Source organism: Garra rufa, chromosome 25 (assembly GCF_049309525.1).
Source record: "Garra rufa chromosome 25, GarRuf1.0, whole genome shotgun sequence".
Lineage (NCBI taxonomy): Eukaryota > Metazoa > Chordata > Actinopteri > Cypriniformes > Cyprinidae > Garra > Garra rufa.
The window spans coordinates 1033307-1051618 of NC_133385.1; the positions used below are offsets into that span (position 1 = coordinate 1033307).

The 18312-nt window shown below is 37.5% G+C and overlaps 2 protein-coding genes across 2 annotated transcripts in view; both read right to left on the reverse strand.

Annotated features, from left to right (window-relative positions):
* Nucleotides 1–18312, reverse strand: part of LOC141301106 (neuronal cell adhesion molecule-like) — a 94218-nt gene that overhangs the window by 62184 nt on the left and 13722 nt on the right. Inside the window, exons 10-22 of the mRNA XM_073831356.1 lie at nt 16204–16315; nt 15828–15994; nt 14436–14583; nt 12872–12996; nt 11474–11503; nt 8027–8128; nt 7695–7892; nt 7547–7617; nt 5571–5796; nt 5373–5488; nt 4073–4277; nt 2481–2603; nt 1039–1215 (exon numbers count right to left, since the gene is read on the reverse strand). Of these exons, the coding sequence (XP_073687457.1) occupies nt 1039–1215; nt 2481–2603; nt 4073–4277; nt 5373–5488; nt 5571–5796; nt 7547–7617; nt 7695–7892; nt 8027–8128; nt 11474–11503; nt 12872–12996; nt 14436–14583; nt 15828–15994; nt 16204–16315 (1800 nt within the window). The remainder of the gene's footprint in view (nt 1–1038; nt 1216–2480; nt 2604–4072; nt 4278–5372; nt 5489–5570; nt 5797–7546; nt 7618–7694; nt 7893–8026; nt 8129–11473; nt 11504–12871; nt 12997–14435; nt 14584–15827; nt 15995–16203; nt 16316–18312) is intronic.
* LOC141301104 (neuronal cell adhesion molecule-like) overlaps nt 1–18312 on the reverse strand; it is a 151662-nt gene that overhangs the window by 62105 nt on the left and 71245 nt on the right. The window lies entirely within an intron of this gene.

An 18312-nucleotide genomic window follows, 5' to 3' on the forward strand; every position in this document is an offset into this window, starting at 1 on the left:
CAGCGCGATCACTTGCATTTTTTTCATTGGAAGCAATTTAAAATTATCCGTCATTTTTGCTCACAAAGTACGAGTAATACATCGAAAAAAACGTTACAGCATTTTTATAAAATAAAGAAAACAAAAATTATGTGCTTTCTGCCATCTGGTTCTTGAACAGGAGTGCTTAACAAAATGAAGCGAAATGCATGCCTCACAGACATAATAAATAAATTTATAGAAAGCTTTAAATTATTACTTAACGAAATAAAACAAATCAAAAGCACAAACTCTTTCATGTAATCCGTAAAGATGAATTTCTCTCTAAAGGCGCGTCCAAAAAGGAGATTGCGAGTCAGGATCTTTGCGACACTGACTCAGAATACACAAATTAATTAATAAATAATTAATTTATGTCCTCACTCTTTCCTCGACACATTCATTGTTATTTATTTTTGCCGGTGCTTGGGGCGAGTTTTAGCCTATTGTGTGCGCTTGAACGCCGATTCAGCTGCGCTAAAGCACACTAAACTGTGTCTGAGTCGGTCTCAAAAGTGAAAGCGAAAGTGAAGTTTCGTGTTGTTTCCACCAGCGCGGCATTTTTTTCTTCACCATAATTGATGGATGTCTAAATTATGAAAATAAGGAGAAGCCTAAAACAGGCCCGATGCCGGCCCGAAGTGCAGCGCTTTAATTGACTGCTTTGATGTGCTGCAATACCGTAGGGCACTGTTTTAATGCTTACATCTGATTTTTTTTTCTTGCCCCCCCTGACTCAAGAGTCAAATGTCGCCCATGGTGCCACTATTCACTCTAAAACACATCTGAGAGACTGTATATATCAGATACTGTGGGTATGATGGGTGTTAACATTCACACAGATCCAGAATCTACATTTGACCATCAGTCCTGCTGTAAACACGGACATCATGTGGTCCGTTTCTGTCGTAATCTAAGCACAGATCCACAAAGATGAGATGAAGCAGAAAGGTAAACAGAAAACACATAAAACCGACACACACTACAGAAACAGCCGTGCGCCCTGTCTAGCGTACGTACCTCTGTCAATGACGGTGACGGCCTCCTCTGTGAGCGCGGGGCCGGTTCCTCTCTGCGTTCTGGCACTGATATAAAACTTGTAGCGCGTGCTGTGAGGGAGGTTGTGCAGCGTGAAGCTGCTCTGATTGGACGGCAGATCCAGCTCCTCCAGCAGACCCAAATCATTTTTGCTGTCGACTGGTGGCGGGACAGGAGCGGAAAGGGGCGGAGTCACGTTATTTTACCCAGTCATAAGCTGCGCTTACAGAACGTTTGTTTTGTTTTCTGCTTCAAACTGACTCGGGCAACATGAACAAGGACGAACACTTAAAGAAACATGACAACACATGCAAACTGGACCACAGCTTCATGTTCTACAACTTTAAATCATAAAAACACATGGGCGCCAAAAACAAGTTCACTTCCAAAACAATTTACAGATAATGTATTCACCCCCTTGTCATCCAAGATGTTCATGTCTTTCTTTATGTAAATTGTTGCTTGAAAAACAGCTTTCTAGGATTTATCCCCATAAAGTGGACTCCTATGGTGCCCACGAGTTTAAACTTCCAAAATGCAGTTAAAATGCATCTTCAAAGGACTCTAAACGAACCCAGCTGAGGAAGAAAGGTCGTATCTAGAGAAACGATTGGTTATTTTCTAAAAGAATTTACAATTTATATACTTTTTACCCTCCAATTCTCATCTTGTCTAGATCTGTGTGAACTCTGTGGCTTTCTCATTTTCTCCTCCAACTTTTTTACTCCAGTTTACAAAGAAGATACAAAAGGTAGGACGATTTTGAAGTTGGAGGAGAAAGTGAGATGTGAGTTTTTTGACATAACCCTAACTGTCTTGAACAGGAGTGAACAGAGTTCAGACAGAGCTAGATAAGATAAGCATTTGAGGTTAAAATGTATATAAATGTAATTTTTTTTAGAATATAACCAACTGTTTCGCTAGATAAGACTCTTCTTCCTCGGCTGGGATCGGAGTCCTTTGAAGCTGCATTTAAACTGCATTTTGGAAGTTCAAACTCAGGGCACCATAGAAGTCCACTATATGGAGAACACTCCTGAAATGTTTTCCTCAAAAAACATGATTTCTTTACGACTGAGGAAAGAAAGACATCTTGGATGACAAGGGGTGAGTAAATTATCTGTACATTTTTATTTTGGAAGTGAACTTCACAGAGGAGCAACATCGCTGAAATCATTTTCAGAACAAGTTGCATTAGCTTTACTTTTTTGTACGGAAAATAGGTCGTTTAAGAATTGAAAAGCTGCACACTGCATCCGTTCAGATTAAAATATGAATGAAACTCTTGAAGGAGATAAGTGTTGTGATGTGGCATACGCTTGTGGAAACACCACAGATCAACATTAGAGGGTGTGACTTCAGTTTCGGTTACGGTTCCCAGTGTGAACGGGTCTTAAATCAAAGAGCTGCTCAGGTGTTCTCACCGGTCTGATATTTGAGGGTGTATCCGGTCAGACGTCCGTTCCTCTCGTGAGGTGGACTCCACTGCAGCGTCAGAGAGTCCAGATCGGAGAAAGAAACCCCGAAGGAGGACGGTGCACCTGGAACTGGAACACAAACACACAGCAGCCGTGTTAAATGACATTAGCAACCGTACAGGCCGTTTGTCAACCGTTTAAGATTATTTCAGGGTTCGTACAGATACTGTAAAATTAATTTCCAGGACTTTCAAGGACTACTTTTTTGATTTTCAATCAGAGATCTCACTTATTGAACTATGTCTTCTCTTTCAAATAATAAAAAAAAGATAATTTGATAAAAATATATTAATAAAACTAAATGGCAAAAATAAAGTGAAGCATACTACACATTTATTATAGTTAAACCACAGTTAATTTTCTTGAGGGATTTGTATTTGTGTTTCTTTTTTTAGTTTTTTAAAAACTGTACTGCATTAATTGTTTGATGTTTTCAAATGTTTAATAAAAAAAAATATACAAAAACTTGCAAAACCTTTCGGAAATCCTGATCTGAAACAAATGATTCACTATATGCGAATCAAATAATTCATGCTCCGAGGTTCTGATCTGAATAATGATTCGTGAATCTGTCTCGGAGCGTGAATCATTCGACTAAGATCAGAACTTTGCATATCTAAATTTGTGTAAACCATTTGATTTGAATCATTCAATTTGTGAATTATTTCACAAACCGAAAAGATCCATTTCACCATTTCATTGAAATTCAAAAATGAAAGGCTCTTTTTAATATGATCTGGTTTTTGCAATAAATGATCAAAGTCAGGAGTTTGAATCAATCGGAGTAGTTCCAGTGTAAATGACACAATTGATTTGCTTCATCTGGTCCTCTTTTTTACATCTTCAGTCATATTTACACCACACTGTCAGTACTACTACTGTCTTAGCTTGATTGTTTTATGACTTTAACTGAAATACGAGGATAAAAAAATAGAAATATAGAACAAGCCTCTCAATTAATATTAGATGATATTATTCAGGGGCAGTCCCTCAGACCTGTGGGGTCCCCCAAGGCTCTATTTTGGCCCCTTTATTGTTTTCTTTATATATGCTTCCTTTAGCCTCAATGTTTGATAAGCATGGCCTGTGCTCACTGCTATGCAGATGATACTCAACTTTATCTGCCCCAAAGCACAAAAATTAGGTAAACTCACTCTGTGCCTGTCTTTCCGATGTCAAATCCTGAATGTGTTTGAATAAAAAAAAGAAGATCATTGTGTTTGGCTTTTTCTTCTTTCATTCATCTTCTTCAGTTAAATCATGTGTTATACAGCACATTGGTCAAATGTAGTTTTTTTTTTAAGTGTGCTTTGTAAATAAACTGAGACTTGAAAAATTGTAAAAAAAAAATGAATTTTTTTGCCATATCGCCTAGCCCTAATTTAGACCATTATTTATGCACAGTCTGCGTAAATGCATCTAAGAGCCACTTTAGATGAATTTTCTGTCAAAGTTGGATTCTGCTGACAGGTTTGTGGTTATTTGGTTTTGATCATGTTCTCTGTTGTGAATTGTAATAATGTTCACGCCACTCTTACCTCCTTCAGGCGTCTCGAACCGCTGCACAGCGCTGGCGGGACCTTCTCCTCGGCCGTTGAAGGCCGTCACGTGCAGATTGTAGGCGCTGTAGGGCTGCAGATCAGGCAGTTTTCCATTGGTTTTGTTGGGGTTGAAGATCTCAGTCCTCTGTTTGCCGTGATGAGAGTTGTGTCGGTGTAAACTGCGCTCACGTTGGTAATGCACCTAAATACAGACAACAGCACAACCTCAGTAAAAGTACGAAAATAACTAAACTAAACTAAAAATTTATAAAAAAAAATTGACATATAAACACACAAATACACACAAACTACTGAAAATGACAAAAATACAAATAGTTCTAAATATGAACAAACTATGATAAACAAAATTTAAAAAATATAAAATAAATGCAAAGAATAGATAAATTAATACTGTATTGACCCAAATATAAGACAATGTTTTTTTTTTTTTTTCTTGGAAATACATCAGAAAACATGCAGTCATCTTATATTCAGGGTGTAGACTTTGACATGTCAATAATACACTAACAAATATAGATGACGCCAAATACGCATAAAACGAGTGTGCCAAGAAATATGTCATGTTAGACTGATATGAGATTAAACTTCCTCTATAAATGATTTTAAAATGTAAGACATTTACATTTAGACATTTAACAGATGCTTTTATCCAAAGCCTGCATTTATATGATCCAATGTACAGCAAAAGCAGTACTATTGTGGAATATTTCTACTATTTAAACTAACTGCTTTCCATTTGAAAATATCTTAAAATGAAAATTATTCCTGTGATTTTAAAGCTGAATTTTCAGCATCATTACTCGAGTTTAGCGTCACATGATCCTTCAGAAATCATTCTAATATTTAAAACAGCTCTTTGGTGAATAGAAAGATTTAAAAAAAATCAGCATTTATCTGAAATAAAATGCTTTTGTAACATTATACACTTTACCATTCAAAAGCTTGTTTTTTTTTGAGGGTTGTTACAAAAGATTTTTATTTCAGGTAAATGCTGTTCTTCTGAACTTTCTATTCATCAAAGAAACCTGAAACAAATCTACTGTTTTCAACATGTTTTTGAGCAGCAAATCAGAATATCAGAATGATTTCCGAAGGATTGTGTGACAATGAAGACGATGCTGAAAATTCGGCTTTGATCACAAAAATAAATTACATTTTAGAATGTATTCAAATAGACAACAGTTATTTTAAATAGTAAACATATTTCAAAATTTTACTTGCTGTACTTTGGATCAAATAAACATTCAAACAAATAAAACATTAAAAATCGTAAAACCTTATATCCCTGCAGGAGACCGCGGACGGATTCGAGCGGAACGGGGCTCCAGCGCACCTCAGCCAGAGTACTGTTCTGCACCAGGACCCTCACGTCTCCCGGAGCTGCCGACGGAACTGCACAGGTGCATTGTGGGATTAGCAGCGTTCCGCTAAACAAGCATATACAGGCATGTGAAGTTCTGAAAGCGTCACTCACAGTCCTCTCCGGAGAATCCGATCACAGAGCTGGGGTTTGGTCCGGGACCGTAGTCGTTCAGCGCCTGAACCATCACCTCATACGGCACAAACGTGGGCGTCCCCGAAACCACAAACTTAGACACGTTAGCCACGCTGACCGAAGCCCAGCTCTTCTCCGTATCCCGCTGACGCCACATCACCTTATACTTCAGACCCGGACCATTGGCCTGCAGAGGAGTCAGCGGCTGCCCCACACAAACACAAACTTACATTACACATCATGCTAGTAACTTGCTAATCATGCTAGACATATGCTAGTAACTTGTCAGTCATGCTTATGACATGTAAATAGCACTAATCATGCTAGAAACATGTTGGAAACATGCTAGGAACTTAATCATGATAGAAACATGTTAGAAACGTGTTAGCAACTTGTTAATAATGCTAGAAACATGTTAGCAACTTGCTAATCATGCTAGAAACATGCTGGAAACATGCTAGCAATGTTAAAACGTGCTAGCAACTTGCTAATAATGCTGAACACATGCTAGCCACTTGTTAAACATATTAACAACTTGTCATGCTAGAAACATGTTGGAAACATGCTAGCAACTTAATCATGATAGAAACTGGTTAGAAACATGCTTAAACTTGCTAATAATGCTAGAAACATGCTAGCAACTTGCTAATCATGCTAGGAACATGTTGGAAACATGCTAGGAACTTAATCATGATAGAAACATGTTAGAAACGTGCTAGCAACTTGTTAATCATGCTAAAAACATGCTGGAAACATGCTAGCCACTTGTTAATCATGTTGGAAACATGCTAGCAACTTAATCATGATAGAAACATGTTAGAAATGTGCTAGCAACTTGTTAATCATGCTAAAAACATGCTGGAAACATGCTAGCCACTTGTTAATCATGTTGGAAACATGCTAGCAACTTAATCATGATAGAAACATGTTAGAAATGTATTAGCAACTTGTTAATCATGTTAAAAACATGCTGGAAACATGCTAGCCACTTGTTAATCATGTTGGAAACATGCTAGCAACTTAATCATGATAGAAACATGTTAGAAATGTGCTAGCAACTTGTTAATCATGCTAAAAACATGCTGGAAACATGCTAGCCACTTGTTAATCATGTTGGAAACATGCTAGCAACTTAATCATGATAGAAACATGTTAGAAATGTGCTAGCAACTTAATCATGATAGAAACATGTTAGAAATGTGCTAGCAACTTGTTAATCATGCTAAAAACATGCTGGAAACATGCTAGCCACTTGTTAATCATGTTGGAAACATGCTAGCAACTTAATCATGATAGAAACATGTTAGAAATGTGCTAGCAGCTTGCTAATAATGCTAGAAACATGCTAGAAACTTTCCAATCATGTTACAAACATGCTAATGACATGCTAGTGTCTTGCTAATCATGCTAGAAACATGTTGGAAACATGCTAGCAACTTAATCATGATAGAAACAAGTTAGAAACGTGCTAGCAACTTGCTAATAATGCTAGAAACTTGCTAATCATGTTAGAAACATGCTAATGACATGCAAGTAACTTGCTAATCGTGCTAAAACATGCTAGTAACATGACAATAATTTGCTAATAATGATAGAAACATGCTAGCAAATAGCTAATGACATGCGAGTATCTTGCTAATCAAAAATGTTAAAATCATGCTAACAACATGCTAATCATCTAATCTATCTATATAAAGTTCAAAACTTCAAGCTTTTACAGCTGCTTCAAACTTTCAAGCTAGGCTTTCTCAAGCCAATCTAAAGTTTGTCTTGATAAACTTTTTTGGTCTAGTTAAATTATTAATGTGTTTTGCCTTCATTGTACTGCCACTGTTTTTGATGTTACATTTGTATTAACAGATAAATTAACAAACCAAACAAACACTGAATTTAGGGAAAATTCACAGGGCTCAATGAACATCATATGAGGTGTTTATTAACAACCAGCGTCTCACCTTCCATGTGATGACCAGATTATTGTGCTCGGTGCCGTGACCTTTGACCTCAGTGGGGTTCTCGTCCGGAGCTGTGGGCATCAGAGAAGCGTTAGAGACGAGCGGATGCGTGTGAACACAGGTGTGAGCGTGAGAGTGTGTGTCGTACCTGCGGGGGCGGTCCTGAACTGGTGCGAGGGCGCGCTCGGACGGCTGAAGCCCACGTCGTTGAGCGCCAGCACTCTGAAGCTGTAGTGGACGTACGGAGAGAGCTTCAGGTGAGCCGTAGTCTTGGTTCCAGGAACCTCGGTCAGATTGTGCCACACACCGCTCTGGTGGAGAGCGTCCTCATACTGGATCAGGAACTCTGACACGGCAAAAACACAAGGTCATTCAGAAAAAACACTTCACAGCCAATATTAATTCCAAGAGCTGCAAAAGCATGAACACAGGTGTGTGTGTGTGTGTGTGTGTGTGTGTGTGTGTGTGTGTGTGTCATACTCTTGATAGGGCTGTTGTGTTCTTCTCCAGGTGTCCAGGTGAGCTGAACGCTTCTCGCTCCTGGATCCGTCAGCTCCAGATCGGTCGGTACTCCCGGCTGCTCTGTAGAGTCAAACAGGGCTTATATAAATAATAGTATAATAATACATCTTACTTCTATAGCGCCTTCAAGAACCGAAAGACACTTTAAATAATACAAATAATACAGATATACAATCAAGGATATAACATATGTGACCCTGGACCACAAAACCAGTCATAAAGGTCAATTTTTTTTAAAATTGAGATTTATACATTGTCTAAAAGCTAAATAAATTTTCCACCGATGTCTGGTTTGTTAGGATAGGACAATATTTGGCCGAGATACAATTATTTGAAAATCTGGAATCTGAGGGTGAAAAAAAATTTAAATATTGAGTTCTTAGCAATGCATATTACTAATCAGAAATTAAGTTTAGGAAATGTACAAAATATGTTCATGGAACATGATCTTTACTTAATATCCTAATGATTTTGGCATAATCTATCAATAATTTTGAGCTATACATTGTATTTTTGGCTATTGCGACAAATATACCCAAGCTACTTAAGACTGGTTTTGTGCCCCAGGGTCACAAAAGACATAAAAGATGATAACCGAAACAAGCATAGATTTTGCAATAAAAAGAAACAATCAGTTAATGAAACATATTGTGAAGAGGTGATTTGGCAGCTTATTCCAAACCTTAGAAAAGACTACACCTAACTTGGGTGTTTCAAGCTAATTCTCAGAACTGGTTCTAAGAGTGTGGGCAGGAACTTAAGGGTGTATTAATTCTGTAAGATATGAAAGTGCTATACCATGGTAGGCCTTAAAAACTAGGTACTGGGTAAGTATTTTGAACCGAATGTGATTGACAAAGGACATGAGGAGTGGAGTCTTGAAGTAGTTCAGTGGGTTGGACACAAAACAAAACAGTTATATTAATCCAGAATGGAGGTTACAAAAGCATGGATAACAGTTTGGCATCTTTGTAATTTTGCAAGGCTTGTATATACAAACAATCTTTAGGCTTTAGGCTTTAGGAAAACAGCAAACGGTGGGCAATATGCATTTAAAGTGGCAAATATAGGAGGAATATGTCAAAGTAATTTATATGTGCCAAACTTCCTGCTGCCAGCTGGTGGCTCTATGACTATAACTGATTATTGGCATGTAGATGTGTTCAGGCCAGCACTTTTATTCAACATATGAAGTTTGTTGCAGATTGAACTTGGTATGTTTGAGTTAGTGCAAAGCATGAAATATCCTGTTGCCAGCAGGTGGCGCTATAATTATATTTAAATATTGGCCTTCAGATGAGTTCAGGCCAGGACTCATATCTATGTGAGATGTTTGGGGCAGATCAGACTTTGTACGGCTAAGTTACAACAATTTCTATTCCCATGGTGAAACATCGTAATTTGTCACACCGCCCTTTAACGAAAACTCAAGATTTTTGCAATTTAACATCGCAAAGGCCTTTAGATTAGACTGACCAAATATAATGTTGTTGTCATTAAATCTCTAGGAGGAGCTTGTTACAGTGTAAAATGTCAATTTCTTTATGACTTTAACTGAATATGGGCATGAACAATCTCTTCAGGTCAGGACTCTTATCAAACATAAATGTTGGTGCAGATTGGACATTGTATGCCTGAGTTAGAACAACTTTCAGTTTCATTTCAAATTTCAATGTTTTGTGAAACATCAAAATTTGTCAGGCCGTCACGGACACGTCCTTCAACGAAAACTCAAGATCTTAACAATTTAATGTAACAAAGGGCTTCAGAACAGACTGACCAGTTTTGGTGTTGATCTGAATAAATCTCTAGGAGGAGTTTGTTAAAGTACAATGCCTGAAAATGCCAAAAACAACACAAAATTTGCCAAGAAAATGAAAAATATCCAACTTCCTGTTGGGTTTCGGATTTTACTCCAAGAGACTATTTTGTAGGTATTGGTGTGTTAGATGTGTGTGCCGATTTTTGACACTGATGTGAAACGTAGCGGGAGGGGCACTTCATTGAAAGTGAATAGGTGGCGCTATTGAGCCATTTTGCCACACCCACCTCAGAAACCTATATCAGACGTACATTTTTGCCACTTCAGTTTCAAGAGTTTTCGAGCACGTTTAGGGCCTCAAAAATGTGATTCGTTTTGGAAAGGAAGAAGCAGAATAATAATCAATGTAGTAATTCCAATAGTGTCCTTGCACATCAAGCTAGTTGATATGAGGTTCAAAGCATAATTTAGAATCAAATTATAACCCCAGGATGAAGAATTTACTGTAACTCAATCGATATGAACAGAGATGTCATGACGGGATGACATAAGGGAATTAGCCATTTTTGTTTTGTCAGCGTTCAGGTTTAAGTAGTTTTCAGCATCCATCCTTTGGCAGGAAGTGATGGAACGGGGAGGACAAACAGAATCAGGCTAGACCGTGAGATAGATTTGTGCATCATCAGCATGACTACGCAAGTACATAAGGCTGAGCGATTTGACCAAAAATAAGCATGTAGATTAGAAACCGAAGTGGGCCGAGAACCGAACCTTGAGGTACACCACGGGATATGAGACCTGCCGAAAGCAGATAATTAATATAGAATACTGAATGAAAATCAGTATCAAAATCTGCACTCAGATCAGATGAGCAGAAGGATGAGGCTATCAGAGTCAGAGGTCATTCAATACTCTTAAAAGAGCAGTTTCTGTACTATGGAGATGGTGAAAACCAGACCAGTTTCATTTAGACTGCGTTTGTGCAAATGAGACAAATTAGTTTTTTGTCCAATACTTGGAGGTTGGAAAATGGTCTACAGTTACTCAGGACTGTTATCAAGCACTGGGGTTACAGCAGCTATTTTAAATCTAGAGAAAAGAGAGAAGGCAGAATGTTTTGACAATGTGTGTTGGTATTGGATCAAACTGAGTTGATCCAGTACCAACAGAATTACAGAATTTGATTTAACAGTCAGCTATTCAACCTCAGATGTATTTGTGAGTGAAATGTTTTAAAAATAGCTGGCAAAGTAAAGAAGTGTGGGGGAGCAAATGAAGAGAAAAATCTGGTAGATATTGTATTTATTCTAGAAAAAAGTATTTTACACTTTGCTTTATTAATGACAGCATGCTTTTGTCAACACAAGCACGAATCAACTCATCGACTCGTAATCACGTGATCGGACGAGCACATGCCTCGCGATGACATCATCAGCCACGCGTCGGCACATACACCAATCACAGCGCATTCACACGATGAGTCATGCAAACTCCACAGACGTCTTCATGTGGAAATTAAAAATGAATGATTCCAAAGTAAAATCAGAAGACGGATCAATGTGATCACACGACAGCATGCTCCATGAACCTCACCACACACACAAGCCCAGAGCATTATGGGATGTGATGTGCTGTGTGTTTACCGTAGATCACAGTGGGAGTGGGCGGGGCCTCTGAGTGGGCGGGGTTAGAGGAGTGAGGAAGACACATTAATTTACAGACAATTGCATACTTCCAGCTGAAATAATTATAAAATGCACCTTTCTATCAATTTTTATTTGCGTAGAGTTATTTTCTGTCAATATTTTAAAATATTCATTTTTACTTTTATTAACTGATTTTAAATCAACTGTTAATTATTTATTTTAATCAATTTTGATTGATTGATTGATTGATTTGTTTACATCTTTTCATTATTTCACTTTCTCCTTGTTTTCTATTATGTTTTTCTCTACTTTTAAGTTTTTCATTTCTTATTTAAAATCTCATTCTGAAAATTCTAGGACTTTCAAGGACATTTCAAGCACTACTTTTTTGATTTTCAAGGACTTCAGTCAGAGATCTCAGTTAATTTGCAGTCCGCGCTCTAAAAATCTCAATCTGAATCAAATAATTCATGCTCCAAGCTCTGAAGTTCTGATGTAAATCAAATGATTTGCGAACCCTCATTTCAGATGAGGACTCGGAGTGTGGAGTGCGAATAATAGACTTCAACTGGAATTTTGTGTATCGCGAATCATTTGATTTAAATCATTCAATTTGTGAAATGATTCACAAACCTGTTCTGATCTAAATCAAATGATTTGTGAAACTGATATGAAGTCTCGATTTGAAACAAATTATTTGCAATAAGCAATCCTATTGCAGCGCTTTAAAAGAGTGAATAATTTTGCGACGCATTGGTTTAAGTGATTAAAAGTTTACAATTTTTTTTAAAAAATCATTACACACGATGATGAAATTCTAAAATGAATGGCGCTTATAATTTGATCTGGTTTTTGCTAGTGAATCGCTTGAAATGAATGATCAAAGTCACGAGTTTGAATCAATCAGAGTGGTTCCAGCGTAAATTAGTCAATTGATTCGGTTAATCTGTTCCTCTTTTCACATCTGTCAGTACTACTACTGGCTTAGCTCGACTGTTTTCTGACATTAACTAAAATAAGTGAAACCGGTATGTTTTTTGAATCTGCTTACTGACAAATTTAAACCCTTATTTAAATAAATTGTCTTTCAATAATTCAAGAACTTTTCAAGTACCTTCAGGAATATTGCTATTTTCAAGGGTTTTCCAGACCTTACATTTCAAAATATCAAATTCAAAGTACTTTAAGCACCTGTTTAAATCCTGTTTAAATAAATTGTTTATTTATCAGTCTAGTTAGCTTAATCTAGTTTGTATTACTATTATTATTATTATTATTATTATTATTATTATTATTATTATTATTATATTAGTTGGCTATCTGAATGAATCCAGAGAGGAACTGGATCTAATCACTTGGTTAGCACACAAACATCAGAAAACCGTCAACACTCACCGACCACCGTGAGCTGAGCGCTGGCCGAGTCCTGGTCCAGCGTGGTGTTCATGACACACGTGTACGTCCCCGCGTCGCTCTCCGTGACATCTGTGATGGTCAGACTGTCTGAATCCACTCTAAATCTGTTATCACAAAACCCTCAGATCAGCTCCTCACAGTACACTAAAGATCTGCTTCATCAGCACTTTGAGTAACTCATCCTAATGTAACCCCTAAACCAGGATGCGCTCCTAGGGGGTCTCGAACTCGGGTCTCCGGCATGGGAGGCGGGTGCACTAACAAGAAGGCTAAAGACTGGAGCCACTAGCATCTGTCGCTAATGTACCTCTTGAGATCAGGGGAGTAAGGTTTAACTGAGCAGCACCTACCGCTGGCCTCTGTTACACTCACCCTATTAAACTTGACTCCCATCTGGGTCACGGCACCAATGTAACCCCTACACCTGGGTTCTACTCCCACCCACTCTGAGTGGGTCTCGAACTTGGGTCTCCAGCATGGGAGGCGGGTGCACTAACAAGGAGGCTAAAGACGGCAGCCTCTAACATCTGTCGCTAGTGCGCCTTTTGAGATCAGGGGAGTGAGGTTTAACTGAGCAGCACCTACCGCTGGTCACCGTTACACTCACCCCCTTAAACCTCACTCCTATCCGGGTCACGGCACCAATGTAACCCCTACACCTGCTCTGAGTGGGTCTCGAACTGGGGTCTCCAACTTAGGAGATGGGGACACTAACAAGAAGGCTAAAGACTGGAGCCACTAGCATCTGTCGCTAATGTACCTCTTGAGATCAGGGGAGTAAGGTTTAACTGAGCAGCACCTACCGCTGGCCTCTGTTACACTCACCCTATTAAACTTGACTCCCATCTGGGTCACGGCACCAATGTAACCCCTACACCTGGGTTCTACTCCCACCCACTCTGAGTGGGTCTCGAACTTGGGTCTCCAGCATGGGAGGCGGGTGCACTAACAAGGAGGCTAAAGACGGCAGCCTCTAACATCTGTCGCTAGTGCACCTTTTGAGATCAGGGGAGTGAGGTTTAACTGAGCAGCACCTACCGCTGGTCACCGTTACACTCACCCCCTTAAACCTCACTCCTATCCGGGTCACGGCACCAATGTAACCCCTACACCTGCTCTGAGTGGGTCTCGAACTGGGGTCTCCAACTTAGGAGATGGGGACACTAACAAGAAGGCTAAAGACTGGAGCCACTAGCATCTGTCGCTAATGTACCTCTTGAGATCAGGGGAGTGAGGTTTAACTGAGCAGCACCTACCGCTGGCCACCGTTACACTCACCCCCTTAAACCTCACTCCCATCCGGGTCACGGCACCAATGTAACCCCTACACCTGCTCTGAGTGGGTCTCGAACTGGGGTCTCCGACTTAGGAGATGGGGACACTAACAAGAAGGCTAAAGACTGCAGGGGAGTGAGGTTTACCTGTGCCTCCTTTACACTAACCACACTTATAATGTCTGCAACATCTGCTCAAACTGTTACTCACCTAAAAGTGTTTGAAAGCCAAAAATATGAAAGATTGTGAATATGTGTGAATCTCAAACCTCTCATTATCCGGCAGCTCTCCGTCATCTTTCAGCCACGTCATGGTGGGCACAAGGGACGGGTCGTGCTTGGCTTTACACTCGAACACCACGTCTCGGTTCCTCTGGACCACACGGTACTCCGGCGGCCTCAGGATCCGTGTGGGCTCTGAAAGGATGAGAAAACCTTGGTAATCCTCTACACATTCTCATTGAGTCAAACTAGTCATTTGGACCCTTATCATGTCCGTTTCTCATGAGGTCTGATGATCCACTGATGGATCGTTTCCTAATGCTCTTAATACAGCACACTTCCTGTTGTGCTCTTCAGAGATCCGCTTAAGTGCCGTTTCAAAAGTGAAAACATGCAAGCTAAGGCTTGGAGCCTCTAAACACAACGTATGATGGGATACTGGAGCCATTAAGACCAATATCCACGTCCATTCATTTTAAAAGTGAACACGCACTGAAACACTCTCACAACTCAAAATACTATCTCTCATTATTTAGACTGGAGGTTTTCAGTTTTTAAGATGCCACAGACCCACAAATATAATTATCCCCTAACCTAAAAGTTAAAGGCACTGTAATTTATACAGTGTAAAATAATTTTTTTTGGAAATTACGTTATATTTATTCATTTATGTGCTACACAAGTATATTTTATATATCGTTTTAATGTACACATATATAAATGTCAACACATTTTTATTTTTGATTTAAATAATTAAAATTTGTTTATTTATTCAAATCCATTTTCATTTATTTATTTATTTCTATATTTATTTAAATCCTGCTTTTATTATTTATTTGTTTAAATAGTTGTTTTAAATAAATCAAATCATGTTAAAAATATTATATTATTTAAATAATTATTTGTATTTGTATTTATTTTAATATTTGTGTTTATTTAGTTTGTTTAATCATATTTTTTATCATTTATTTATTTAAATCATTGTTTTTTATATTTATTATTAATTAATTTAAAAAAAATATTTATAAAATTAATTTGTTTAAGCATTTTTATTTCAAATAACTTTTATAAATATATTTATATATTTATTTGAATAATTCTCTTATTATTTATTTATTTGTTTAAATAATTGTTTTAAATAAATAAAATCATGTTAAAATATAATATTATTTAAATAATTATTTTGTATTATTTTTTGTAATATTTTTTATTTATTTAGTTTAATAATATTTTTATCCTTTGTTTTTCAATCATTGTTTTGTAATTAAGTATTATAAATTATGAATTAATTAAAAATATTTTTGTAAATATTTATATTTTATTCAATCCATTTGTATTATTTATTCAAATATATACATATATACACACAATTTATTTATTTAAATCAGTATTTTGATTTGATGAACAGTGATAAAGTGGCTTGGTGCTGAATCTCTTACCTTTGACCTCCAGGTAGACGTGGTTCTCCGAGATGCCGAGGTTATTCCGGGCCACGCAGGTGTATTTCCCGCTGTTTGTGGGTTGAGACATGTGGATCTCCAGCGTTCCATTCTCATGGAAGACGTAAGCATTTCCCTCCAACATGCTGGAGCGGCTGTCCTTAAACCTGCTCAAGACAATCACATTGCACTGTGCTTTAAATACGGAGAGACAACCGGCCTGAAATTTGCAGTACACAATTCCCACAGCCAAAATAAATCATGAGAGAGAGCCCACAATGCACCGCAGCAGAATCAGGCCTGCAGTTCTCTAATGAAGGCCAATAAAAATGAAAAGCTCCAGTAAACAGTGTCAGTGCGCGGTCAGCGGTCTCACCATGTGATGGTCGGGACGGGCGATCCGAACGTCAAACACTCCAGCAGCGTGGGTTTGTTCATAATGACCTGATAGACTATATTAGGCGGCGTCAGGACTCTCGGCGGCTCCGCTGGAACACAAACATCATCATATGATACTACAATAATAAAAACATGACTGATAAATATTTCATCAGTATTTCAGGACAGTAAAATCATTAAAATAATCAGGACTGGCATTTAAACTGCATTTTGGAAGTGGAAACATCATAGATGTCCACTAATTTCCTCAAAAAACATAATTTCTTTACAACTGAAGAAAGAAAGACATGAACAATTGGGTTTGTTAAATTAAGATATTTAAATATCGGTTGTGTTTGTAAAGATATTTAAATATCAGTCGGTTTTGTTAAATTAAGATATTTAAATATTGATTCAGTTTGCTAATTTAAGATATTTATATATCGGTGGGGTTTGATAATTTAAAATATTTATATATCGGTGGGGTTTGTTAAGGTATTTAAATATCAGTCAGTTTTGTTAAATTAAGATATTTAAATATCAGTCTGTTTTTTTGTTCTATTGAGAGATTTAAATATTATTAAGATAACAAAGCAACTAAATTGCACCCTACCCATTATGCAACACACCTTTAGTCACCGTAATCATATGTAAATTGCATACACCAGATGAAAATAAAAGGAGTAGGGAAAAAAAATAATAATTAGGATTGTTGACCTCTGGCTAACTTATCAATTAATACTTTAATAGACAGTGAGACAAATGATTGCTTAAAACGGTTAAGTCTACACCGAGGAACTCTAAAGCGTATTCCCAAAGGAAGAAGTTGGTTTTTAGAATGGAGGACATGAGTGGGATCTGAGACAATTTTTTGAGCCTGTCTAATAAAAGTTTCTTTAAAAAGAGCCTGAAGTGTGGGATGCTGCTTAACTCCCATTATTTTCATGGCTCTCTGCATTAACTGTGTAATTTGGGCTTTTAAGTGTACACAAAGGTTGCCAAACCAAGCTGAAATACCATATCGGAAAATGCTCTTGATTAGGGCTGGGCCGATAAACGATATAATATCGAATCGCGATAAAATTTATGTTAATAACGATGATAAGCTCTAGACATTTTTGCTCGATATGGATTAATCTAAGAGCCAATCATACAGCAGAAACATGCGACAGCGGCCAATCAGCGTGCAGCGTGCGTGTGCACGTCAAAGTACAAAGTTCATTTTCTACAGCACTTTGCGAAGCAAACTTACACCAGGACGACAAAAAAAAGAGAGTGGAAGCAGCGACGAAAGAGAAACTAACCTCGAGTTATTATCCAAAGATGTTGAAGTTGTCGACAAAAAAGGTAGCACGAATTCCGTAAGTGGTTTGACTATCTGAAAAGTGACTCTCAGCTCAGCTGAGAGTTTGGCGCGATTGTTAAAACTGAAACCGAAAGCAAAAAACGCACGCGCATTCAAAAGCAATTTAAATCCCCCTTGTTTAGAGAGTGACTCCGCAATGCGCGCAAATTAGGCTACATGACATATCTAGGCTGTTATCTGCATGTAGACTATAATAGGTTGTGTATGTCTATAGCTCTGTATCATGCTTGAAATATTCCGTCTCTATTTGCACTTTGAATAATGAGAGAGTAGCCTACTTTGATTCTGGCTGAATTGTCTGCACTTAATACGATTAAGAAAGAGCTGTGTCGTAATTTTTTGATATTTATACCGTAGATTGTTTCAAAATGCAGTGGTTGCCTCTAATTTAAATAGCTCAACCTATAATAGAGAAAATAAACAATTGTGTTAATAATAACAAATAATAAATAAATAAATAAATGTGTTACAAATAATGTTTTTACAATAATTTTATGTTCACATTTTGTACATTTACTCTCATTTACCATACTCTGTCACAATTTTAACAACTTTTTTCATTTATTTTAGTAAGTTATTTTAATTTTTAAGGCCAAACCTGTAATCTGATTTTTGTTAATAAACTATACTTAATAATTTAATTTAATGAATCCTTTAATTTTTGTGGCTTTAGTCATTATTGGGATACTATTTTAAAGCTGGCAACATCGACAGCTTATATCGAAATATATATCGTCATCG